Source organism: Eschrichtius robustus, chromosome 9, assembly GCF_028021215.1.
Source record: "Eschrichtius robustus isolate mEscRob2 chromosome 9, mEscRob2.pri, whole genome shotgun sequence".
Taxonomy (NCBI): domain Eukaryota; kingdom Metazoa; phylum Chordata; class Mammalia; order Artiodactyla; family Eschrichtiidae; genus Eschrichtius; species Eschrichtius robustus.
In genome coordinates this window covers 20,771,899-20,799,629 of record NC_090832.1, presented here as the reverse complement: position 1 = coordinate 20,799,629, position 27,731 = coordinate 20,771,899, and the positions used below count along the sequence as shown (strand labels likewise).

Here is a 27,731-nt window from a genome sequence, read left to right as displayed (position 1 = left end):
ATACACGGTATGTGCTCAACAAAAGTTTACCCCAAATTATCATCATCTGCTCTGTCATATTATGTCTTCCTTATAAATCCATTGCCCTTTGGTCTGTTGAACAGTACTGTGTATGGTTAAATTAGCGGAAGGTTTAGTCATCGTCAATTGTTTGTCTGTAGTCATTTTGAATAGTCTCTATTTACATTAATGAGAAAATAATTGGTTATCTGATTTACTGAGTGCAATATAGATATTCTAAATGTTTATTACCAGATGAAACTTTTAGAAAATGCAGTTTTCTTGTTTAGTGTCTTAGTCTGTTCAGTCTTCGGTAACAAACTCCACAGACTGGGTGGCTTAGAAACTACAGAAACGTACTTCTCAAACTTCTGGAGGCTGGAAGTCCGAGATCAGGGTGCCAGCATGGTCGGGTGAAGACCCTTTTCCGGGTAGCAGACTTCTCGTTTCCCTATGTGGCAGAAGGGGTAAGAGAGCTTTCTCAGGCCTCTTTTATAAGGTCATTAACCTCATTCACGGTGGCTTTGCCCTCAAGACCTAATCATCTCCCAAAGGCCGACCGACCTCCTAATACCATCGCATTGGGCACTGAGATTTCAACATAGGAATTTGAGGAGGACAGATACATTCAGACCATAGCAGTTAGTAAAATCATCACAATTGCTGAATTTACGTTGCATTTAAGTCTTTTCTGCCTAAGCGGAAGTCTAACCGTCCTGGAAAGAAAGGGTGTAGTATTTTTAAAAGTTTATCTCATGTGAGAGCCACAAATACAGATTTATCTAGTGAAGGAACTTTCTTCTTTAGAAATGACACTGTCTTTCTAATTAATGTTCATTAACTTGTTAATAACATCCTGCTGGACATGTGGAATGCACATAGTTTACAAGGGGTTATATAAATATTGTGTATACTAAAGACTGAATTTGTGAAGCCCTTGATTATTTTGAAAACATTACATTCCAAAAATTTGAATTTGCCTTTGATTGCTTTCCCAGTTATTTTTATTGTATATTTTGAAACTTTCATTATTTCTGTTATTACTTTTTCAGCAGTGATTGTTTATTGTCCCAGCTGACTAATAAAAATGAAATGTTCTTCTTCAGCATTTATCCATTGTTTGATTTGGCCAATTTCTTTGAACTGTGGTCAGTGGAGATACTCATATGGGGATTGTGTCCTATCAACCTGGCCCATCCTTTGCACTCTCAAAATGAATGTTGTAGCAGCTGTCACTCCCAAATTAATGAGCTTAGGTGAAAAGTACTGGAAGCCATATCCTTTGAGCCTGTACGCTGGTATGAGGTTCAGAGATTTGGGTCAGTCAATTTGATTTATCCTCTCCGAAGCTTACTTCTTTCCCTGAATGTTACCTTTATTTTCCAACCTGTTTCTTTTATTTTCATTGCTAGCATTTTGTTTTTAGTTTTCCCTTCTGAGCTGGGAAGGAAACTGGTAAAGAAGAAAAGTGTAAAAATTATACTCTTCTTTATTTTCCTTTTTTGTTATATTGTTTTAATATTTCAATTACTGTTTTATTGCCTTTGAAAAAAATTTACCAATAATGTCTTTGTGGTACATACCTAACAATACTAATGTTTTCATTTTGTACATATCAAGCTCAAGCAAGCAGTTATTTTCTTAATGCATTTAACTCCATAATAAACAACCTAAAGGACCAGTGCCTGTAGCCTTTGTCTTTGCTTTCATTTGTTCTTTTTTCCCATGAGTTAGTTAATTAAATGTTTATTTATTTAGCCTTATCTTTGTCAAGCTCTGTGATCAGCCCTGAAGCTTCAGCCATAAACAATGCCCTGTGCCTACCCCCCAGGAAGCTTACCTTTCATAGGAAGAGCCAGGTAGTAAAAAGAAAATAATACATAACTATAGATGATGATTTTGGAGGCAAAAGAAACTAAAGAAGTGCTACCTAAGAGAGGGAATTATTTAGCTCGGCTAAATTTAGAAAGCATAATGCAGAAGGCAGCATTTGAGCTGATTCAGGTTAAGAAGAACCATCTGAAAAAAATTCTAGGGTCAACAGCAAAGGTAAAAGTCATGAGGCAGGAAACAACATAGAATGTGGTTGAAATATAATGAATAAGGGGGCTTAAGAAGTGGTAGAAGAGGGAGGCAGAGGCAACATCATGCTGAACTTCATAAGACATGGGAAAGGGTTTGGATATTGTTAAGTACAATGGAAAGCTGTTGGAATCAGTAAGCAAGGGATGACACTATCTAATTTATAATATTCAATTGAATCTCTCTTAGTCTTATGAGGAGAATATATTTTAGGGGTGTAAGAGAATAATTGGGACAGCCAGTAAAGAAGTGATTGTTGTGGTCCAGGTGAGAGATGGTGGGTATCCTGGGATACTGTGTGCCAGCAATGGTGGAAGGAGGGTCATGGCTTTGAGATGTACTTCGGAAGTAGAAAAGATGTTTGATGGATTAGATATGTAATTTGGGGGAGTGGAAACAATCTAAGATGGCACTTTGTGAAAGGATGAGTGGTAGTACCATTCACTGGAAAAGGCTGTGGGAGTTTCTGGGAGAAAAAAATCAAGAACCGGATTTTGACATGCTCATTTGAGATGCCTATTAGATATCCAAGTCAAATAGATAATTGGATATGTGAATCTGGAACTCAAACATTCCAGAGCTCAGATAGGAACTGGGGAGTTCTAAGCATCTACAGTGGAGGTTAAATCTGTGGGATTGGATGAGATCACTGGGAAAAGAATAAAGATGGAGAAGAGGGAGATTGATTGAGTCCATAGAGTCTAGGGTTTGGTGATGGAGCAAAAAAAGGAAAAGAGAACAGAAAAGGCTCAGAAAAATCTTCGAATGAAGTAGAAACAAAATCCAGGTGTTCAGAAGTATAGGGAAGAGAATATTTTTAAGAGGGAATGGAGAGAGGATAACATTTCTAAGAGGGAATGATCCATTGTGTTTAATTAGGCTGAGAAATTCGAAAAGATGACACAACACCATTCCTGGAATTCCACATTTTGGAGATTCTGGTGATTTTGAAAAGAGCAATTTCAAGGGAGTAATGGGGTAGAAAGTAGAGAAGGAGATCAAGTTGGGGAAATAGAAATGATTTGTGGAAAGATCACCAGAGAAGTTTGTTGTAAAGAGGGGCAGAGGGATTAGGTAGTACCTGGAAAGCAATGAAGGTTAAAGAGAGGTGAATGACTTTTCTTTAAAATGGGACATGAGAAATAAAGCATGTGTGTATGCTCATGGGAATGATCTAGTAGAGTGATGTCAGACTGAGGTGACAAAGGAAGAGGAAAGAAGTCCTTCCGTTGATAAGGTGAGATATGTAGAATTGAGTTTGGTAAGAGCTGGGATGCTTTTTCCATTATGACAGGAAGGACGGTGAGAAGATGAGTATAGATGCATGTGGATTGGAGCCTTAGTAGTGGGAAGATGACATATTCTCAGTGCAATGACTTCTGCTTTCTTTATGATCCATGAGGCGTGCTCTCAGTGAGGCTGGAGGTGCAACTGAGAGAAGTTTGAAGAAAGAGGATTGGTTGTAGAATCTAGGTGGGTGGGACAGAGAGCTCCCTAGGGGAACTTTAGTGCTGGGCAGTGATGGGTGCCTATTTGTGATTTATAATAATAATGTAAAGGAAAGATAGCCCTGTTGTGGTGTTCTTTAGCAATGTGTATCTACTCTGAGGCAAGTAGAAAGAATGCAGATGAAAGTCAGACGGAGAGGGAGCAGGGGAGAGGAAGATATTTGTAAGGGAGTGGAGACCGGATGCCACTAGTCCGTAATGGTGTCTATCATGTCCCTTTCCCTGGGAGGTGCAGTCCCTCACTGGAGCCTATGGCTTGGCAAGCAGATCTTGAGTTGGATTTCAGACTCCACTTACCTGTTGAGGCAGTGAGCAGCCTATGTGCAGTTACCATGGACCTGGAGGTCAGTATATGAGCATAATGGAAAATGTCTTCTGCTTTGAAGGAGTAAGATTTTGCCTGGAAGATGGGAGAACAGCGGCTTGGAAGTAGCAATTCGAAGGAGGCGGACCCTCATTCCAGCAGTTGTTCATCATGAGGCATATAGGGTCTGAGAGAAAAAAGAAAAAAACTTCGTTACAAGTCTGCAGACAAATTGATGGCACTAGGGAAACCAATTTCACTTAAGACAGGGTGAAAGGATTGATCTGAGGAATCTCCCAATCGTAGAATAGGTTTCCAGGCTTAATGGAAGAAGGGTTTTGGGGGTAGATTGGGGAAGGTATGGAGCAATATTGGGGTTATGGTCCGGTATTGGTTGGCTAAGACCAAATATCTGGTAGTGACTTAGTTAAAAGGGAAATGGGATGTGGTATGATAAATCCTCACACAGGAATAGTTCTGTCTTGAATAGGGGGGTTGCGGGTACCTCTCTTAAGCTTCCCAAGTGGTGTGGTATTAGGAGCTTAGAACAGTCTGCTTGAGTTCCATGGAGTGAATTTTTAAGTGCTTGATGATGACCCAATCTCTGTGCAACAGAGACGGGTCACAAAGTACCATAGATGGTTGGGGATATCTCCAGTGACTAATTCTTCATTAAATCCACTGCATTAAAGTGTGCTTTAATATATTTCCTAGATAAATGATACTTTATACACCAAAGGACAAATTACCTTGTGAAGGTACTCAATGGGAAGCTTAAAGAATTGTTTCACTGTAAGTTTTTTACATGCCACTCAAACTACTGATGCTACTATTTTCCACTCTAGAAGAGATAAATATATTTAAATCTCATGTAACTGTAAACATCACCTTTAAAGTATACCAAAATTTAGCAACACATATCTGTGGGTTTGCTAAGACACTCTTTTCCACTGAAGTCTTAAAAAAAAAAGACATATCTATTTGTGTTCAGACACTCTTTCTGACCAATTATAAGCACATGCACATTTGATTAAACAATATTATATCTTGTAGCTTAAAAATGAAGCATTATTTAACATTTAAAATAACATTTTTAAAAAGTCAGTTATATGGGTGGCCATGTTTTGTAATGCTACAAAATGACTATAAGCTATTTTGTAGCCTATCATAGTTGCTTTCATAACAGAAATCTCTTTAAAAGATAAGAGTTTACATTTAAAAAATCCCAGTTCCCTTTAATATAAACTATTATAAATCTGCCACACATGCATTCTTTAAATCTCTTATGAGAAGTTATTTATACTTTCAGTCTGCACCATTTCTTGCATTAAAGAATTGTATAGTCTGCTACTTCTGTTTGAAGTAAAAAATTTTTTTTGCTAAAATTATCCTCCTAAACTTCAAAAATTCTGTCTTTTAGGTTTTCAGCCTATCTTTATTCTTTATGATTTGTGGGTTTTACAAGATTTTTTTTTAAAAAATCTTCTCTGCCTTTGTCTAGTAGCCATAATTTCCTGAACTTAAAATCATTTCTTTTTCTTTGCTAGTTTTCCTCCGTTATACTCTCTCATTTGCATTTCTCAGAACTTCCTCCAGCTCTGTTGTGATCTTGAGATGTAGCAACCAGAACTGCCAGATAGAAACTCTGCACTGAGAATCGTAGACTAGTGTAAGTTCAGTGCTGGATGTGATCTTAGGAATGAATCTTCCACATTCGTGCTTCCCAACCTCTTTGTTGTCTGCATACCAGGTATCTATTCCCATCAGTAAAGTTTCATTTACATGCAGTGGTCCTTTTTTTTTTTTTTTTTTTAATTAGGGGAAGGATTTCTTTTTTAATATTTATTTATTTGTTATTTAGGCTGCCCTGGGTCTTAGTTGCGGCATGCAGGATCTTTAGTGTAGCATATGTACTTCTTAGTTGCGGCATGCATGTGGGATCTAGTTCCCCAACCAGGGATTGAACTTGGACCCCCTGCATTGGGAGCGCGGAGTCTTACCCACTGGACCACGAGGGAAGTCCCTACATGCAGTGATTCTTAATGAAGCTGAATTTGAAGCTAGGGTTGGAGTGAGAATGGAGGAACTCTTCCAGTAGGTTTTATAATCTCTACGATGGGCTATGTAGTTTTAAAAGGACCCCTAGTGATTCTGACACGGGCCCTTTACTCAACTAGTCCAAGCTCTTTATTTTAAGGATGGAAAAAGAAAATTGGAGATTTAAAGTGGTTTACCCCAAGGCATATAGCTAGTAAATGGCAGAGGTGGTAAAATTGGGTGGTTTCCTTCTGAGAGCAGCGTATAAATGACATTAAAAGTAATTTATTAGCCTGTGTCATAAAGTGTGTGTACATACCTCTGAGCATCTAATTTTAGTGATTTTTTTGCCTTATGGTATTATGATAAATCATGTGAAATTCCTTGAAAATAAATAAAAGATTCTTGTAGTGTCTTGTCGTGTCCAGTATACCATACTCTAGCCTTTTCAAAAAAGAGTAAAATGAATGATGTGGAGAGCTGATACCTTTTAGCTATATTCTGTTACAGATTTCATATGAAATTATATTAATTTCAAAAATCAGATTATAAATTAGTATAAACACTATGGTTATACATTTTTAAATGTATATTTATTATAATAACATGAAGACAATTCGGACTGCTGTAAATAGAGTTTAGTTTTCAGTATGTTCATTATTTTTAGTTGTTGATTATGATCATGGTAAAAAAACTATGACACCAGATATTTGTGAATTTTAAAAAATTCCCCAGGACATTTATTATTAAATTGCACATTTGCATCCTATAAATAAAATTACTTTCCCAGTATTTCACCAAATTCATATACAAGGTTAGGGATAAATGTTATAAGCCACTATGTTTGTGGTGATTTGTTGTTCCAGCAGTAATGGCCTGCTAATAGGCACCATAAGAGAAATTATGGGATGTTACGGAATGAGATACTATAGGTTTGGAAAGTATCTGCACCAAGTTCTGTAGGGTAAGTAGAAATTAACCAGGTGGAAAGGGAAAAGTTTAGTGGGGGGATGGAGGGGTGAGGAAGGATATTTAAAGTAAAAGAAATAAAAAGTAAAGCTCTGGATGTGAAACAGTGACCACTTTGAGGGTTCGTAATTGGTTCGTTTTTGTAGGTAGCATGAGGCTTGGAGTAATGAGATGATACTTGGAAAGGTAAGCAAGACTCAGACCATGGAGAACCTTGTGTGGCAAGTGGAGTTTAGGGATGATGAAAATGATGCGTGAGGTGGGCAACTGCCCCAGGTTTCACAGCTGGTCAGTGGTGGAGCCATGTCTGCCTTGATCCAAATCCTGTAGTCTTTTGCTTTAGTAACCAATAAAGTAGACATCTCTTAACCATTGTCTAAAAGTTATTTTTTAGCAGTTTCCTACAAAGTGAATACTTTTAAAGGAGAATCTCTTTCCCCACTGATGACTAGTAGATAATTTGACAGTTTTACAATAAATGCCCTAGCTTCTGGATTCAGAATGTTCCACCGGTCACCAAAATATGCTGCTGGTATTACCCAACCCAGTGGAACCAACACTGTCTAAGGTCAGGTGCTCATGATTCTCTTAGCTCCCTTTTCCTCTGAAGCATCACTTTAGGCTTTCCACCTCCCCTGCTAGCCTGGTCCTTCCTTCATGCTTGCTAAGTTTATAAGTGTCTCTCAAGTAGAGGGAATCTCTGCCTTCACCCGTGAGGTTCTTAGACATTTGCATCCTTTTCCCTAGTCTGGGCATTCTTAGGGTTTAATAGAGCTAATTCATAATGATGTGTTTCTACATTAGCTGTTTGCCACATAACCTGTCATGTACGTGTGAATATTCTTAAGAATAAAGGATATTGATTATGTAAGCTGAACGTGTTTGACTTTGCTAAATTTTATAATTACTAAATTTTATATGTGTTCTTAAAATAAGAATAGCCCACTTTACTAAATTTTATAATTACTAAATTTTATATGAGTGTTCTTCAAATTAGAATCATCTGTTCATGGTTGATTAATTGTGCCTGTATACTCCTTTAATTCTAGTACTTTTTTGGCACAATCTTTTTTTTAAATTTATTTATTTTATTTTTGGCTGTGTTGGGTCTTCGTTGCTGTGTGCAGGCTTTCTCTAGTTGTGGTGAGTGGGGGCTACTCTTGGTTGCGGTGCACGGGCTTCTCATCGCGGTGGCTTCTCTTATTACGGAGCACGGGCTCTAGGCACGTGGGCTTCAGTAGTTGTGGCTCGCGGGCTCTAGAGTGCAGGCTCAGTAGTTATGGCGCACGGGCTTAGTTGCTCCGCGGCATGTGGGATCTTCCCGGACCAGGGATCGAACCCATGTCCCCTGCATTGGCAGGCGGATTCTCAACCACTGCGCCACCAGGGAAGCCCTGGCACAATCTTTATTTGGCTATTCTTAATATTTTCTTCAGTTGATATTGTAATAATTGAAAATATGGGCAGGGTTAGGTGGAAGATTAAACACCATCACCACCAACCACCCAAATTCTGGTGGATAACTTCTAAATATAAAAAATTAAATATATGAATATGATTACAAAAATATTTAAAATACTGAAATATTTATAATAGAGTGGTACTCTCACTACTCACTACAGTCCCTCTCCCTAGCGGCACCTTTTTTCTTCTCCTTGTTGATCATGTTAATTCTATTTTTACGGTTTTGAGGAACTGCCATATTGTTTTCCATAGTGGCTGTACCATCTTATCATTGAATTTTTAGAGAAGCAGATATTCAGTGTTGACGTTATTATGCCTGTCTAAACATCATTAACAGCCAAGCACTAAAGTTTACTATAATTTTGCTTCTTCTCTGTTTATTTTACCTGAAATTAATAATTGCCTTGTTTTTATATGCTTAGTTTTCTTTGCACCTATTGCTAATTCTTCCCACATTTTCCAGTGGCCTGGTGATTGACAAGGTCAATCACATTAAGCAGTCTATCACTTCTAATATTTTTTCTCGTAGACATTTCTTCTGGAGACAGCTTTCCAGGCCTGCTGCACAGACATTATCCTGGGGATTTTCTGTGCTTTCCTCCTAGGATCTCATGGAGTTTATTTGTTTTTGTCCTCTTCTGAGTTATTGTTTTATCAGAGTGTCTCCTTTGTTAATTTTGTCAAATTAAAACAAGAAACATAACAGTTGGAATGGTGAAGACAGCCCTCATCTGACCCAGTTTGGTGCATTGCCCTCTTTTCTGAGATCTCCTTTCACCATTAGCATGAGAGCCTGTTGGATTTCTTGTTTTTAAGCTTCTTATATTGTCTTCTTTCTGGATTTACAAACTATGTATTGTAGAGGACTTCTGTCAGTAGCTTCTTGAAAAGTGGAGTTGGGGAGGTAATTTTAAAGGCATATTATAAAAAGATTTTCATTATTCTATAAAACTATCATAACGCTATAATAAAGTCTCTGAGGAATATGGAGATACAAAAGACTGCTTCTGCCCATAGTGAGTTTATGGAACAGGGAGACAGACAAGAAATCTCTGTGATATAGATAAAGTAAAATTTAAGGGTGAAATAAGATCACAATCTAAGGGCTTTTCCAGGATACATATGATGAATTTCTGAATGAAGAGGGTTTTTGAACCTTTTATGAACTCAGGACAAGTAAACCTAATTGGGCTGAGATGTTCTGAAAGAGGTAGCTTTAACCCTTAAAGGATTGGAAGGACTTTGATAGGTGAAGATTGTCAGAAGGACATTTTTTATGTGGGTATAAAATTATGTGGACACAGTATTAAGAATATTCTAGAGAAAAAGGAACATACCACTTTGATCTGAACTATTGGAAATAACTAGGGGGGTAAAGCTGGAAAAGTAAGTTAGTGATAGATTATGGAGGACATTGAGTTCCAGCAGAAGCAATTTGAATTTGTTCTGTAGGCAGCCAAACACTGTTGGCGGTTTTTCAGTAAGTAAGTGCTGAGTTGAAGTTGATGACATTCCAGAATGTCATATAAATGGGATCGTAGTATGTAGCTTTTATGTTTGGCTTCTTTCACTTAGCAAAATGCATTTGAGGTTCCATCCATGTTGATGTATCCATCATTAGTTTTTAGATTTTTATTGCTCAGTAGTATTCCATTATATGCATGTACCCCAGTTTATCTATTTACTAGTTGATGACATTTGGGTTATTATGAGTTTTGGACCATTATGAATAAAGGTGCTATGAGCATTTGCATACAGGTTTTGTGTAGACATATGTTTTCATTTCTCTTGGGTAAATACTTAAGAATAGCGTGGCTGGCTTGTATCTTAAGTGCATGGTTAACTTTATAAGAAACTGCCAAACTGTTTTTCAAAATGGCCGTACCATTTTACACTCCTACCTGCAGTGTATGAGAGTTGCAATTACTTTACATTCTTATCAGCACTTGGTTTGGTCATTTTCTTAAAGCCATTCTAATATGTAGTGATATCTCATTGTGGATTGAATTTACATTTTTCTGATAATTACTGATGTTGAGTAGCTTTTCATGTGCTTTTTGCTATCCATGTATCTTCTCTGATGATATGTCTGTTTAAATCTTTTACCCATTTTTTAAAAGGAATGTGTTTATTGATATGTAAAAAAGATACTTGTTTATTATAAATTCAAAGAATGCAGAAAAGTACAAATAGGAAAGTAAATTACATCAAATCCCAGCACCTGGAACTATTTTAATATTAGGTTAGTGTTCCAGACATTTCTCCCTCTATCTATATATACAGATAGGAAGACGGATGGATGATGATAAATGGATGGATGAGTGGATGGACAGACAGAAAAAATATGTAAATAAGATCATATTACACGTGTTGATTTTTAAATTGTGACAACAGTTCATATACCATGAAATTCACCCTTTGAAAGTGTACAACTTAGTGGTTTTTAGTATATTTTCTCTGTGGTGCAGCCATCACCACACTCTTAATTTCAGAACAGTTTATCACCCTGAAAAGAAACCCACCACCCATTAGCAGTCCGTCCCCATTTCCCTCTCCCTTCCAGTCCTAGTCAGCAACTAATCTACTTTCTCCTTCTATGGATTTACTTCTTTTAAGTATTTCATATAAATGGAGTCACACAATATGTGGCCTTTTGTGTCTGGTTTCTTTCACTTGGCATAATGTTTTCAAGGTCCATCCATGCTGAGCGTGTATCAGTACTTCATTCCTTTTTATGGCTGAGTAATATTTCGTGGGTGAATATACTACATTTTGTATAGTAATTCCCCTCCCAGTTGATGGATATTTGGGTTGATTCTGCTGTTTGGCTCTTCTAAATAATGCTGCTATAAACATTTTTGTATAAGTTTTTGTGTGGACATATGTTTTCAGTTCTCTTGGGTTTAAATACCTAGGAGTGAAATTGTTGGTGCCCATTCGCAAATTAAGTTGTTGTCTTTATATGGAGCTTTGAGATACATGAAGTTTTAAAGGTTGGATTTACAGGTGTGTGTGTCTGTTAAATCATGCAACTCCAGGATAGTTATATACTTTAATTTTGATGTAGATTTAATGAAAGCTTTATAAAAACTTGATTGTCCAGTGTCTTCCGAGTATAATATTATTCTGTCAGCTTGAAGAACCAACTTGCATTGATCTGAAGTGTTTAAAATATATAAAGTAAGTCCTTTAAATTATTTGATTGTATCTTAAACACTTCTTCAGATTTTACTTCTTCCTAGAATTCATTTAGTCACTTGTATGAATACTTATTGATATTGCCTTTTGAGTGTCAGGAATGATACTAAGGTACTGAAATAAAATGTACGGGGAATAACAACGTACAATTACGAACTGTAAAATGTTATAATTATTTTAGGATATGGATGTGATTTTGTTAATATTTATATCTCTCTCCCTCTCCTTCTTCTCAAAATTCACATTACCCCTCCATTAAGGATTATTCAAGACACACGTATAAACAAATCTCCCAGTTACATTAGGTACTTAAATAAATAAAGGTTGCTTGGGGGCCGTCTGTTAATTTTTCTTTAGGGTGTGCATGATGTGGACTGTCACGCTGTAAGTAACGGAGACGTGCCTGTCGTGTTGTTCCTTGCAGCGTTGCTGACAGACAGAGTGCCTTGGAGGGTGAGCTGAGGACAGTGCAGGCCTCTCGCAGGGACCTGGAGAACTTCCTGAAGTGGATCCAAGAAGCAGAAACCACAGTTAATGTGCTTGCAGATGCCTCTCAGCGGGAGAATGCTCTTCAGGACGCCGTCCTGGCCAGGGAACTCACGCAGCAGATGCAGGCAAGTGCACGGGGAGCTGCGCCTTGTATTTTCATTTTTGCGGTGCTCTTTTGATCCACCTACATGCAAAGTTTATTACCGTTCAAAGGTGAGGTTGTCACCTTATTTTGGTATGAAATCCATGCTCCCCTATGAATAATTGGTTTCTGGAAATAAGATCTATAAAGTACTTTCACTTAATAATTGAGGAAAAAATACCTTGTTTTATGGGAGTAATAGTTTTTTATTTAGACTTACAGGCTCATAACTATTCTATTTTTCTGTCATTTTAAGCCCTATTACAGTTAGCCTTATTGAAGCCTGAATGATAAGGGCATGTCCTCTTAACAGGAAGTTGTTTCTTTCTCCATTTATTATAAATACTTAATATAAAAGCTGCCAAGGCTCTGTGGCTTAGTATACAACCAAGAATATTAGGCTTGAGGGTATTACTTTTATGTCTTTAGCTTGATAACTATGATTGTGAATGCAGTCTGAGGTTCAAATTTTCTTCTACATGAAATGTGATAACACAAAATCTTTCCTTGAAAAAAATATTTGAGGAATCTAATGAAGCATGTCTGAATCTTTTTTCTGTCCCCAAGTACAACTGCTTCAGTGCCCTTGAATTTCCCATTTTCTTTGTGCAGAATGACCTACTCTTGCCCATCACAGGCCTTCTCACTTAGAACTTGGTTTGAAACCTATTTCAATGGAGAAGACTCCTTGTTTACCACAGTTTTACATCTGATTACTTCTTTATGCCGTGCCATTCTCACAGCATTTTGACAGTTATTATTTCTGATATGCTTGTGAACGCGTGATCCATTGTCATTTGATGCCTGTCTCCTCTTCTAGTTGATCACATGGTTCTTCAAGGGCAGAGATTGCATTATTCCGTATTGTTGCCTACGCAGAGCTGTATGTGGAAATTCTAAATAAATACTGACCACTGCCCTTGGACCCTAAAACTTCACCGTTAGGAAATTCATTATGATGACCTTTTCTGAATCCTTTCTTAGGAAATCTTTTCCCTTGAAACATCAGAATGTTAACAAATATGTGTGTGGGTCTGGTTGAAGGGTACAGAAGCTTTCTTGGAATTATTCTTACAAATTTTCTCTTAAGTTTAAAATTATTATCATTAAAAAGTTATGAATTTTAAACAAAGACCCTTTTGGAATAGACTTATTAATAACTTATTCCCATGTATGAAGACTATTAGGGTGTTTTATGGTTGAATTCTCAAGATTAATTTATCAAAAATCTATGTTTACTTATACATTACTTCTTATTTCTTATTCATTGATTCATTGTATAATACACTGTGACTTGATAATGAGAGTGAGCAGGTAAGTGTCAAAGATAAATCTGTTCTTTTTTGTCTTTTTTCTCTTACCCTCTGGAGTCTTATGAGGTCGCCATAAATGTTAATTGATAAAATATTTAGCTATCATCTCATTTTTAGAGGGTTATAGAGGGTTCTAAATTTGGGTATGTGCTAGAATATATTATTTTTTATGACTTAAACAATGATAAGCCTGACCTATTAATGCTCACAGATACTCAATTTATGTAATGATGTTAAACTCAAAACATACCCAGGCTATGCACTCGAGAAGGTAACAGTTTTAGACAAAGAGCAAAGGAGGCTTGAAATGAACCTTGTTTTAGCAGGTCTAAAGCAAACCTGTTTTAGAGTTTAATAATGTCTTCCAATACATTTTATTCTGGGATATATTCTTACATAGCCAAAAAACTCTTCTCAATATTTAATGAATATTCAAATTGTGGAAGAAATACATGTAAATAGAGATGTTTAAAATCTTTCTGAATAAAAATAACTAAGCACAGGATTACTTGTCTTATGGCAACCAGCATCAAGAAAGAAAGGTTGCTGACTAAAATACATTATAACACGAATGGTAAATGCTTCTCAAAACTAATTTAATGTTGCTAAAATAATCCATTTTGTCTCATAAGAAATATTAAAGAGGGCATTTATTAAGAGCCTATTAAAATCTATCTAAAGATAAACACATGCATTTGTTTATGTTTTGGATGTTTCACATTATGGTAGTTTGCATGATTTTTCACTCCCTTGCTTCTTTGTTACATGCTGTTAATTTTAAAACGTTCTCTTCACTTTGTTAAAAAAAAAATCCATGGCTTTGTTTTGGGCACCATATAGGTAGATGATTTTTAGAGACTTAGTACCATTTGCTGAGTATTTCTGAGGCAAAAGAATTTTAATTTTCCTCTGGGTTTTTGTATTAATGACTCTCCTTTTGTGTGAGTGGACAGTTAAAATGAAAACTTATTTGGAAATAGAAAGATATTTGTTGAAGAAAATGAATGTGGAAAAGCACCTGAAATTATAAAATAAATGTTCTGGTGGCATGGTGGTGGTGGTAGACACGTGTGCGTAAGAACGATGGAATAAGGACCCTGGCAAGTATGTGCTCTGTGTGCAAGGGGTGTATGTAGAACTGCTTACACGACACATTCTGTGGTTGTACTTGCTTTGTGTCTCAACACAGCTGGATGCAGGGCCGTGGTAATATTTCATGAAGGTGAAGAAGTTTATTCTGTATTTGGTTTAAGGTGAATTTGGGTACATTTTGACAAAGCATAGTTTGGAAGCACAATGGAAGATGAAGATTAATTTCTGAGAGTATGCTATGATACATGCCATTTCTGGTAAGAATGGATGATCACAAAGAAGATTGCCAGGTGGTGTTAGAATCTGAGATTGGGAATATAGGAGAAGAAGTCAGGGCAGCAGTGCAAGTTAGTGCGGAGTGTGATGTGATGGTAAATTCCATTTTGACTATGATGAAATGAGGCATCTGAGTAACATCCAGGAGGAGATGCCTGCTATGCAGTTGTCACTGTGGATCTGATTCAGATGAGAGAATTTGGCCAAAGATGCAGAAACATTTTTTTTTTTTTTTTTGCTTTTGAATAAAAGTCTATTATTGACTTCCCAGTCAGTTTATCTATTCATTCAAATGCATTTATTCTGAATTTTCATGCCCATATTCTAAGATATTATTATCATTTTAATTATATTTCAAAATACAAGCTTTACATTTTATCAGTGCCAGTTAATTAACATGCTTCGATTCTTTCCTGGGTAAAATTCTGTTGCCCTATTGTCTTTCTGGGGTTGCTGTTTTTGCTCTCTGCTTTGGGATTATTATGCTTTCATCTCCTGTGTTCGCTTTCAGCCTAATTTTTATCCTCTTTTCCATAGGTGCAGACTTTAATTATTTAGATTGTTTCAGATTTTCCCCCATACCCAGCTCCATACCCAGCATAGTGTTTGGGGGGTATTACCTGTACTGTGGAAACTTCACCTGCTGGTTTAGGGACAGGAATTACAACTTTTTTTAAAATTTTTTTGATAACAACATTATTGGAATTTCGCATACCATACAATCCATCCATTTAAGTTGTACAATTGAGTTGTTTTTACTATATTCTCAAGGTAGTGCAACCATCACCATAATCAAATTAGAACATTTTTGTCACCTCAAAGAGAAACCCTGTACCTCTTGGCTATCAATCCCCTATTGCCAATTCTCCAACCCCTAAATAATCACTGATCTACTTCCTGTTTCTATACATTTGCCAAATAAATTGCTGTTTTTAATCACATCATTCATTGATGACCTCTTCCGATTTTGGCTTTATGTAGATATTTTGACATCGTTAGCCTATCCAGAGGGAGGCAGTATAGGTTCTCAGTATAGAGCTGCAGAGAAAAAGTAGACAAGCAGAAGCCCACAAAAACACTGTTTGATAAACACAACTCTGTAAGACCCAATTTAGGGCTTTAAGTCATGCTAAAATTGAAGGACTGAGAAGGCAGGAAAAGTAAAGAAGAGAAACAAATATTTTTAAATGCTGCATTTCTTTTAAAGAATCATGACAATAGTAGAGAAAGGTGAAAATGCAGACTTACCCAGGTTATTAATTTGAGCAGGACACTGATAATGGGAAACCTCTGGGTTCTATTTCTGGCTGTGCCCTTTGGCCCAGTCATTTAATCATTCTGGGTTATTTTGCTTATTTCCTAACAGTACTTTACCCCAATTGATATTTATAAAGGTATTCAAGCTGAAGTAGAAAATTTATCTGAAATGTATACATATAAACATAAAATCCCAAAATTCTGTACTGCGTTTTTCTATCTATATGATATATATCTATATATCTATATCTATATATCTCTCTCTCTATATATATATACTGTCTTATATTTCTTACTCATAAAAGTAAAACAGCATTATGGCAAATAAAATGAGATGAAGATTCTGTCTAAGGGGAAATGTGATAATTTGGAATGTTAATAGTCAATTACAGACTTTGTTGTTTTTTTCTAACCTTACTGTTTAATTAGAGGAGTCTTAACCTAACATTGGAAATTCGATTTCTGATGGCTTTCCTCCTAAGCAGGCATCTGAGAGCCTGTAGATGACTCTGCTTTTAGGGTATCTTAGGTAAAGCCACATACCCGCTGCAGGTATTTTTTGTTTTGTTTTAGATGATCTTGTTCTGAGACCTGTGTGGAGGTGATTTATTAGCACTCAGCATCTGGGCTGATATCATTAGAGTCCAGTACCCTTCTGTTCTGCTCAAGATTTGTAATGGGCTCTATTCACTCATCCCACAGAACACAGCCAGAGCTGCATTTAGTCGGGGAGCGAACCCATCCCTCTTTAGAATGAGAGAGTGAATGCCACTCGATCGTTTAATATAAGCCTGCTACAAGGCATGCATCTTGGTGATGTGTTGAATCTCTGCTCCCAGGGGATGTCTGCTTTGTATCTGCAGCTTTAATGTTTCACTTAATATCCTTTTTGGCTACTCCTCGCCCGCAGCAGGCAGCGTTTTGGCTGCCCAGCAACTTGCTTCATTGTCTGGCCGTGCCGGGCTGAGCAAGTACTGGCTGTGAGCATCTGCTGGGGGCTTTCTGGGTGGCGTTTGTGTATGTTTTTTAAATTGAGAAGAAGTTGAAGGAATACCAGCCTTCATTTGCCTGGCACCTAAGTCCCCTGTATTTTTCAAATGCTTTCCTGGAAACGAGCATGCTCAGAGAACTGGCAAATCATTGTCCAGTGACCGGGAGGAAATGATCATTGCTCTTCATTTATAATGCAAATTCTGAGGTGTCTGCAGAAGTGTGGTAAACTTAAAATGATGGCTGTGGTGAGAACGTCTCTGCAGAAAGTTGTGGTTTTGTTACATCGTTTACAAAGGATGGCAGTTTCTTCTCCTCGATATCAGAAGCTCTGTAAGGTAACTGAGTGATTGAAAATGAGGATCTCTGGTGTCAGACAATTCTACTGCTTCTCAGGATCTAAAATCTAATCTTTCAGGGTTCTTATCAAGGAAAGATTCCTTTTCTTAGTGACTGACTGTGAAAGCCATTAAAGTGAATTGCTTAATTAAATTTTGTTTAAGAATCAGGAAAAGTACTATTTTAGTGCATATTTTATTTTGCAATTGACAAAATCTTGTTTTTTTGAGAAGGGCTAGTGAACTGTTGAGAGAAAATACAGCAAAACTACATTCATTAAGACCTGTTACCTCTGAGATACTTGTGGTCTTAATAGTAAATGGCAAATTAATCTTAAGTAAATGTCAGTAAATTTTTAAAAAGTTTAAAATAATCTTTGAGTAGGTTACTTAAAAACTGTTCCTCTCTCTATAGTTAATTGTTTATCAATTTAGAAAAATTAAAACACAGTTTAGAAACTACTGGACTTCATCTTATGGTAAAATATTCCCCATATTCTTGAATCTTCATATACTATAGTTAAACGTGAAGAACTGAATTTTATTTGGGCAGGTGGATTAAGTACACTTTCAGAAGGCAACTTGTTTGACAGTTGCAAATTTCAAATACTACGTCATCCTAAACATAAACCACTGAATGAGCTCCTATATTTTTTTTAAAAGTTAGCTATTATATTTTTGATCATGGTTTTGTTTTATTTAAACTAGGTGCATACTATCTCATTACTTTTGTCAGAAATTGGAGTGATTTAAGCAGGGAAGGGAGGAATTATAACCGGAATGCTAAAGCAATTTATCCAGCACTGCAGTACAATATTCTTCCTTGATTTCATGTTCTTAGTACCATTTGCAAGAATGTATCTTGTTGCCCTATTAGCTGCCCAAACTCATTTGTAATTGGAACAACTGTCTCTAGGACAATGTTATTTTTCTGATGTTATAAAGTAGTACATGTCTGAGCACCTAGATCCTGCTTATTATATGGCAGTGGATTAGAGGGGAAAAGCAGAATTTTATTAACTCTATCATATATTCTTATTTCTTACAGTTTGGTCAATTAAGTGTATTTCTGTCTGGAATCTTTTTTTTTTTTTTCTGGAAAGTGTTAGGAGACAGATTAAGGTAGTGGGCATTCTTTGCAGAGATACTTAGAAGTGTTTTCATTTGCATAAGAAGTTAATTAAAACTTAATACAACTTAATTTATTCATTTGTAAGAATTCATAAATTATTTATTTTAATATGTTGTGTTTTGGTGCACTTCAGAGAATAAATTTATTCTGGTAAAATGTTTATGTAGTTCATGAACAAGCAGTTTTGATAATAGAGAAGAAAAGCTCATTCACTAATGCATGTTATTTTATCCTTTTAATCTACAGGTATGAATATATAAAACATCCTGTTTTATTAGCTGGATCATTTTTCTGATCCATTTGTATGCATACTTTCACAAAATTAGGTATTTTCCTCAAGTCATGTGACCAAGGTATTAAGATAGTCTAAGGTGAAAAGCGGAAGTTCAAATACTGGAGAAGTTTGCTTAATTAGTTTCATAATCATAACACAGATTAACACAAGTTAAGTTAATGAAGTCATTGGATAAGTTAATTCCCAACAGAAATACTCTTTGGGCAGACTTCTTGAGATTATAATTTCCTACAGAAACCATTAAATTTAAATGTTTGGCATTAAATGTTACTTTTTTCTCTTGGAAAATTAAAATTTGTATTATTCTCAGTTAAGATGTTATCTTTCACATTTCTTTTCTCAAAAGCAAGATTTACAACTGTCCAGATAACGAAATGAGAGATCTACAATTCCAGTACTTTCCAGCAGGTGTCAATATAAGGCAGTGATACATGAAATTTGGCTGAAGAACCAGAAATTTAAGACAGGAAGTGGCAAAATTACTATGAAATAAATATATTTTATTTGCTTGGTTATATTTTGAAAACTGATCTTAATTACTGAACTATATTAGGTCATATAACATGAATAAAAGTTTTAGTTGCAGAATTGCATATTAATTAACAGTTGCCATCTCAAATACTGACATGGGTAAAGTATCTATACCAACTGAAAGTATTTAACTGTATTTTAATTATCAGTAGTCTATGTGTAATACTTAAAAGTTTAAATAAGTTTGCTATTCATTTACTTTAAGACACTATAAATTCTTTTCCCCTTAAATTTTAAATGCTATCATGACTTTATCTCTCCCTATACCTTCTACATTCTCTAAATTTAGTTTCTTAGAGAGAAAATGCTAAAGGTTCAGTGTTTCTTCATAAAAAGATAGAGGCAGTCTATTGTAAATACATTTACAGACTGAAATGAATGGGAAAAAGTGTTAGGAGACATGACTATTTTAAATTCATATTTGCCTTTTGAAATCCAGTGTCTGTTAATATTTTATCCCCTTTTTTTATTCCTCTTATAGGATCTCTGCTTTTACATATTATATGGAAATTCAGTCTTTCATCAGACTTTTTCCTCTGTGATACCCTATCTTTCTTTGCTTATGTTCATACATCTTTCGTCTATAGGAAAATAGCTTATGAATGACACAATTGGAAATTTGTGTTGAATATTCTCATTGTGTGTTTTTTTCCTGTACGTTTTGAAGATTAGGGAGGAATGAAAAGAGGCACTTGGAATTTATAGCTCTTGGAGTTAAAATATCCTTTTCCCCTTCTCTTAACCTATTTACACTTTCACTTGTATTTTTTGCATTTAAAAATATTTCCTCCTGGTCATACATCCCATAAAATTTGACAGGGTACTGAAACATAAGTGCTGCTTACTTGAAGATATAATTAGCAGCATTGAAATTGCCCTGATGACCTAAAATCACCTTATGTTGGATGCTAATTTTTCCAGATATGGTGTTGATTGCTTAGTTCCTTTAAAATATTAATGCTATGAAAATAATTTTTCTTCTAACAGAGCACAGTAAAAGCAAAGGTGAATGTAAATAATTAAAAAATAAAGTTGACTTTTAATTTGTTTTCACTGTTATCTGATTATTTTGGGATATTTCATCACTAAATCTTTGCAGAAAAGCTGAATAAATTTATGTTTTATAAGTGCCGTTCTTTTCCTTAGTGCCAATTTTCATAAAATATTTATTAATTGAGGGCATGGTAAAAGCAGCTTTTTGTAAAGTAGATTGAGATATGAGCCATTATAGAAAAATGAGAAAAATATAAAATTAGTGTTATAAATTGAATTCCTCATGATTTAAGCATTTAAAAAATTTTGATTTAAGTAATATAACTTCTATTTGCCTGCATATATATATATACGTAACTCACTTTAGCTTACATGGTTTTGATCACCTCCAAACCTTTTGATCAAGTAGTCCTATCAGTAAAAATACTTTAAATATATGTGTGTGTACATATATATATATATTCATATAAAAATTATACATATATGCCATGGTAAGATTCCATGTTAAATATTAGTAGAGTGTAATTTTGTTCTTACTTTCTACTGTTCTCTTCTTGCACCCCAGTTGGTAGTCTTTTTCTCTCTATGTGGTATATACACACATTTTGGTGCTACTGATTCATCCGTACAGTGAAACTCTTGACTATTCTTAACCTAGTCTTCTGGAGCACTCAGGCTTTCAGAACAGTGCTGATCTCAAAGTCATCCCTGAAAAACCATGTCTCCTGTGGTATCAGAGCAGCTGCCTCTGAGCACTCTGTGAACAGAGACCAGAAGATTCTACCCAGCAATCTGATTGATGGGTGATGTCTACAAAAGTCTTGCTCTGTGTGTGTGTGTGTGTGTGTGTGTGTGTGTGTGTGTTCGCATGTAGACAACAAAGAGCTATGTGGAGGCTTATGGTGCCGAAAAGCAAAGGTATATGATGACAAAGGCACATCATCTCTGAACAGATTTTCAGATTCACTGAAGAAGTATGTTTACATACCACTTTTCATCTACGTGTGTGGGTCCCCTTTATTTAGAGGTAGTTAAGGCTGATTATGTGTTTTTAAAGAAGACACAGAGTGGAATGGTGTTCTTCAAATGATTTACACACCATATAGTTAAATTTTATGCTTCCTCTCCCCCTTTCCCTCCCTTTTTTTTCTTGGAAAATTCTGCATTCCTTGAATAATTAAATCCTCGAGTGTTCTAGGGCAATGGAACTTTACTTTGTCATGTTCTGAGTATTGAGATGTACACATTTGAAGGTCAACTCTCAGATTCCCTCAGTTTCCTTCCGTAATCAAATCACACACATATTGTTTGAACCATAGGAAAGGTCAGAGGTCTCTTGCCTGGAGGTAGAGCTCCAGTTGATCACATGAGCACTGTCTCTTCTCGGCGGTGTGAGAAACACGGTTCGGTTAGTTCAAAACATTTGTGAAGCCTGAGGTATTTAATGGAAAAAAGTGCCAAATGTGGAAGGATTTGCCTACATCTCACCCGTCTCCATCGATGTCCTGGGTATGTTGCCTCAGGGCTGTATGGACACCTGGGCAGATTACTTACCTTACTTTCGCTCTGTTTCTGTGCTTTTTCAACGGGTTGAGATTACAGCTGAAAGTGAGGCAGGTCAAGAGAGACAGTACCTACATCCCTACTTGCCATCAGATGTTATCCTGTGGCTTCCAAAAGCAGCAGCACTCTTTACATGACTCCCTGATCTCTGTTTTGCCACAGCTCCCCAAGTCAACGTATATCTTAAAATTATTTTTTGAAAGTTACCAAATTAACATTTTGTTAATCAGAAAACTCATGCTATCAATGACTTTTAGCTAAAAGCAGTATAATCAGATATGATGTAATGGTTTTCCAATTAACTAAAAAAAATTGAAACCATTCTACAGGATTGCATTTTAAATAGCTTTTTAACAACCAAGATATCATTATTTGTGTAAGTCTAGATATGTAATCTACAGATCAGGGACAGTCATTCTGACAGTGTTGGAATAGCATTATGGATATGGATAAAAGGTCTCCTTTACTTTTAGAGTATCTAAATTTGATAATTTGTGACTAAAATATTGATGATTTGTGTTTATGTAGGGTTAATGTTTATTAAATTTCAAGAGGAAATTTCCAAGCGGGATGCACTGCTAGATTTTAAATGTACAGACATTATCCACTCCCTTTACTAGTGACTGTGAACACTTCCAGCTTCTCTTAGTATATTTGGTAGTTTATTATTAGCCCTTTAAAATAAGCAATTAATAGAACTCCTATCATAGAGATAGGAAGATATAGAAAATTTCATGCTATGGTAGCTTTCTCAGTTTCACAAAGTTTATTCATTTCTGGGCAAGGTAAAATGAGTCCAAATAATTGAAATCGGAAAGCGTATGAAGTGCATCAGAGGGTTTCTTTTCATTTTTCTTCTTCTAGTTTGTTCAGTTCTGTGGAATTCTAGATTAATTTATAAAAAAACTCACTTATAAAAGCAGACAGAACCTTTTAATGCTTAATAAATAATAGGCTGATATGAAAGTAGATCTAGATAAAGCTTGAGCAAGAATTTTGGAAAAACATCAAATGGAAGAACACACTGAACTGTTTCCACAATAGACTATTTTACTTTTGCTTTAAGAAAATTGAAAGAGAAGTGGTTAAACACAGCAATAAAATAACTGCAAGCTTCCGTGACTGAAAAAAGTCTTGTTACTACTGATGTAATTTCTTTTTATTTTTAGAGTGTTTTAGAATTTCCAGAGTATTTTCTCATGTATTTTATCATCAATACATATGGTATTAGTTAATAATTACATGATTATCCTTAAGAGCTAGGTAGGTAAGAAATTTGTCAATATTCCCATTTAACAAGTGGAGAAGCAGATTTTGTAATTTGGCAGGTTAAGAAATACGTCAGTAATTGCTCAGCTAGTACGTGGCACAACTTGAACTAAACATAGGTTTTTGGATTCCAGATTCAATGTCTCTTTACACTTAATTTCAGATAGCTTTAGGAATTATACTGGACTAAAATGAGCTATGCATCTATCGAAGGTATAGAAAGAGAAGTCACATTAACTAAGTAGTAGGTGTTTAATTCTAAATTATCTTTATGTACATTTCATTTTCAATTATCTTTATGTAAATTTGTAACAGCATCCTTTAGAGTCATGAGCTATAGAATCCTGGAGCAAGGGATGTTGGAAACCATTTGATTCATCCATTTCATTTTACAGATGAGGAAATAGATCATCTATAATGGATATTTTATTGCTGCTAGTTTTGTGAGGTGGGGATATACTTGTTTTCTCCTAGAAGTTTAAGCAAAATGAAATATGTTCTTTTCAAAACTATTTTGATATATGAGTTCTGGCTATATAATTTTAAGAGAACAAAGACTTTGTTCTAGTTTAAATCTGTACGTTGGATGCTTTTTTAATGGGCTCATTCTGTAGATTTGAGAAGATGGATTCGTTCATTTTAATGCAAATTTTAGCATAGTTTTAGTTTTTGATTCATAATTTAGAGCTTCTGTACCAAAAGTATTGAATTATGTATTCACTGAGCCTACTTTTCTATACTCAAATATAGTTTTTTTTTAATTATTATATTTAAAAGGGCATAATAGCTCCTTAAAAATTAAATTAAAAAGCCAACTAATTTTCTAGACTGGATTTTTCTAATAAAAATTTTGTCTTTTTTTTTTTTGCAATTCAACTCAAAGATCATGAATTGAATGGCTGTCATGTGCCACAGGTACATGGTAAGCAGCATAAACATAAACACCATGTTGGATTTTCCATGAAAAACAAGGAATTCAAATAACTTGTTCTGAAGCATTTTAATGGTTAAGAGAGTTGATGCTAGTCTAGAATTAGACTGTGTGAATTCACATAATCCTGGCTTTGCTACTTACCAATGAGGTGACATTGGGCAAGTCATTTAGCATCTCTGTGTCTCAGCTTCCTTTTCAGAAAATGGAGTTGGAATTAGTCTCTCTCTTTCGAAGGGTGGTTGTGAGAATTTTAAAAGTTAAAAGTTTTATCATTTATAAAATGTTAAAAGAGAGCCTGGCACATAATAAATACCATGTGTGTTGGTTACTCAGAGTTGGTTATTATCACTATTACCATGATTGTTCTCACCGATTGATGGTGTGTGGATCAAACAAGATGCTCCACGTGATGTGCCCAGCATAGTGCCTTGAACATAGAGATTTCCTAATGTCTCTGGGCGTTGGGGTGTTATCATCGTCCTTATTATCCTTATTGTTGAAGGAACCTTTAGATCGTAACAAAGGGGTTCACATTGCAATTGTCCAGAGAACTTTTCCAAAAGCTTCATGCTCCAGAGATTTTGACTTGCTGGGTCTGAGGTGCAACTTGGGCCATCCCTGCTTTTAGCAATGGGGTAGGAAAAAAATCTTTGACATTTTTCTGTGGTTATTTTCTCTGTTTGAGATTCACCTTGAAGAAGTGCAAGAAGAAGCTTCCCTTGACCAATAAGCTAGTGACAGAAACTCTTACAAGATGAGTATTCCCCAGTTTATCAGGGCTCTTCTAGATTATTGATTAGACTCCTAGACGGCAGCTCAAGATCTAGTTAGCACACAGTGAAACTGATGTAATCCTGATTTCCATAAAACATTATATTAACAAGAAGTCCTGTTCCATTCCTGGAAACTGAACAAAGCAAAGGAAAGGTTATCTTTACTGTGACTGATACAGAAGGAAACAAACATGCTTGCTTAGAAGAGAATGGAAAGAAATACAGAGACTCTTAAATGTATTCTCAACACTTTTAAGAATTATTTTGATGCCATCAATTTTGAGTCTAAGTTTACCCCCAAAACATCTGAATTTACTGTTCTTGGTATAGGTATACTATTATTTGTAACCTTTTATGTAAAGCTCTTGATACTTGGATAAAAAACAATGGAGGATAAGTTGTTTTACTTTTCTCAGGGCACTCTTTGCAAGAGTTTAAAGAGATAGAGGAAAAGGGAACTTTTTTTGGTGGAAAAAACATTATCTAAGATCATATTTACTCAGGGTTCAGAATTTTAAAAGACCAAGATGTGTGTGCACCTACTGACATCCCTCATGCCAGTATGATTGTGATATGGAAGCACGGGAAGTATTGTTTGCCATTAGGTTTCCTTTGGAATTCTATAGCCTTCCTTTCAAACTTTACACACCATTAATGTTTTTCCATGCCATTAAACATTTTGTTATATTGTGATTTTTTTAAATAGTGTAAATAAAAATTCTATTGAATGGCTGCAGGATAATTTATTTAAGGGATTCATTATGGTTAGATAATTAGGTTATTACCAATGTTCTCATGATAAATAATTCTGTGATGAACATTGTCATAAATCATTGAGACCATCCTGATTATCTCCTGGATATGTTTTTAGAATAGAATAACTGGATCAATTGGACATTTAATGATGTTTGCTATATATTGCCAGATTTCCCTCTTGCAAGGTAATAGGTATTTACATGCCCACTAGCAGCTTGAATGCTAATTTCCTGTATCTTCCCAGAAAATACGTGATATCAATTAAAAATATTTTATGACATTGTTAGATGAAAAATCAAACCATGTTGTAGAATATAAACTAAAATATAGTGATGTTAACTGATTTGCTGAATTGTGGGAACAAGTAGTCTGTTCCAAACTCTCTGAATTCCAGATACTGGGCTGGGAACCCAAACACTGTAATGTCTAAAATGGGATGTGAGAAATATCATATAATAAAGTTAAAAGCTGTTTGAACACAGAAGAAAGAGAGTATATTTTAACTTGAAAATGTAAGAGAAGAGTTTAGAGAAAAGGTAACACCTAATAGGGATCTTGAGAATAGGGAGAGTTGAATAGTGTAGAGAATTCTGGGAATAGACAACTCAGTGAGCAAAGACATAGGGCACAGAAGTGTGCTCTTTGTATTCAGAGAACACTGGGTACTTGTTTACCAGAAGTGGCTATGAAAATCACTCATTAACATTTTCATCTCAATAAAAAAAATTACTTTTTGATTGCCAGCTATGTATGTCAGATCGTTGACTTTTGACTGTTTCCAAAATTTAGACCAGTTTTAATGAAAAAATGTTTGTGAATATTGGAGATATTCAAACATGGAGAGCGTTTTCAAGAAAGAATTCTAAAATGAAAAATTATATAATACTCATATCTTTGAAATAAGAACATAGTTCTTTTGAATGTCTTCTTTAAATGGAACAACCTTCCTTTGGATGTAAGTCATTTTGGTATGATAGTGACAAAAAAAGTTATGCTTTTACTTGTAACTCAATTGATGAGAGAATGACAATTTTTCAAGCAAAAATGAAAATAATTCACAGTAGCAGTCTATCTAGTATTAATCTAAATTATAGATTTAAAAAACTTTAGAGTACATAGAAATCGTAGAAATTATTTAACCAGTTTTCTCATTTTATGTATGAGGAAACAATGCCTTAATATTTATGTAGAGCTTTATTCTTAATGTGCTTTAATATTTTATGCTGCGCAACGTCACACAGCCAAGTGATACTTGGCTACATATTTAAGTTTCCAGGAGATTACTCTAGTGTCCATTACATTTTATGTGTTCTTATTTTTATAGAATTTATATTTAACTTTGCCTAGTATTAAAATTCACTGTGTATTTCTCTGTTTCACCTTCTGAATTATTGTCAATTTCTTGAATTTGGGGCCATATCTTATTTTAAAAGAGTGTTTTGAACAGAGCAAGTATTTATAAATATTGAATAAATAACCCAAATTTCAATTTTTCCTTAGATTTACAATGTTATGATGATAAGTAAAAATGCTATACTTTGACTCCTTTTTTTTTAAAATAGCTTTATTGAGATGTACAGTAATTCACATATAATTCACTCGAAGTGTACAATTCAGTGTTTTTTAGTATATTCACAGGGTTGTGCAACTATTACTGTAATGAAATTTTAGAACATTTTTGTCCTCCCCCCAAAAAAGAAACCCCCTACCCATGAGAATTCTTTATTTCCTCCCCTCCATTCTCCCAGCCCTAGGCAACCACTAGTCTACTTTCTGTCTTTACTGCTTTTTAACATTAGATTGGGAGTAAGAGTTTGAAACCATGAATGTTAGGTAAAAAGGGTGGAAAAATATTTCAAATTCATTATAAATTTACTACTTTATCTTATAGAATTTGATAGTTTTGGGGGGTGTTAATTATTAATAATAATTAGGACAGCTTTTGTTAAATAATTTGTAAACTTTATAGCACTTTTTGCTAAATAATTTGTAAACTTTAATTTGTGAACTATAAAATGTGTAATTT

The 27,731-nt window shown here is 35.1% G+C and overlaps 1 protein-coding gene across 5 annotated transcripts in view; it reads left to right on the top strand.

Moving 5' to 3' along the window:
- The window catches only part of UTRN (utrophin), a 505,750-nt gene that overhangs the window by 255,305 nt on the left and 222,714 nt on the right, over positions 1–27,731 (top strand). For all 5 annotated transcript variants that reach the window (XM_068550755.1, XM_068550756.1, XM_068550752.1 and 2 more), the window contains one exon: positions 11,987–12,176. In XM_068550755.1, coding sequence (XP_068406856.1) covers positions 11,987–12,176 — 190 coding nt within the window. The remainder of the gene's footprint in view (positions 1–11,986; positions 12,177–27,731) is intronic.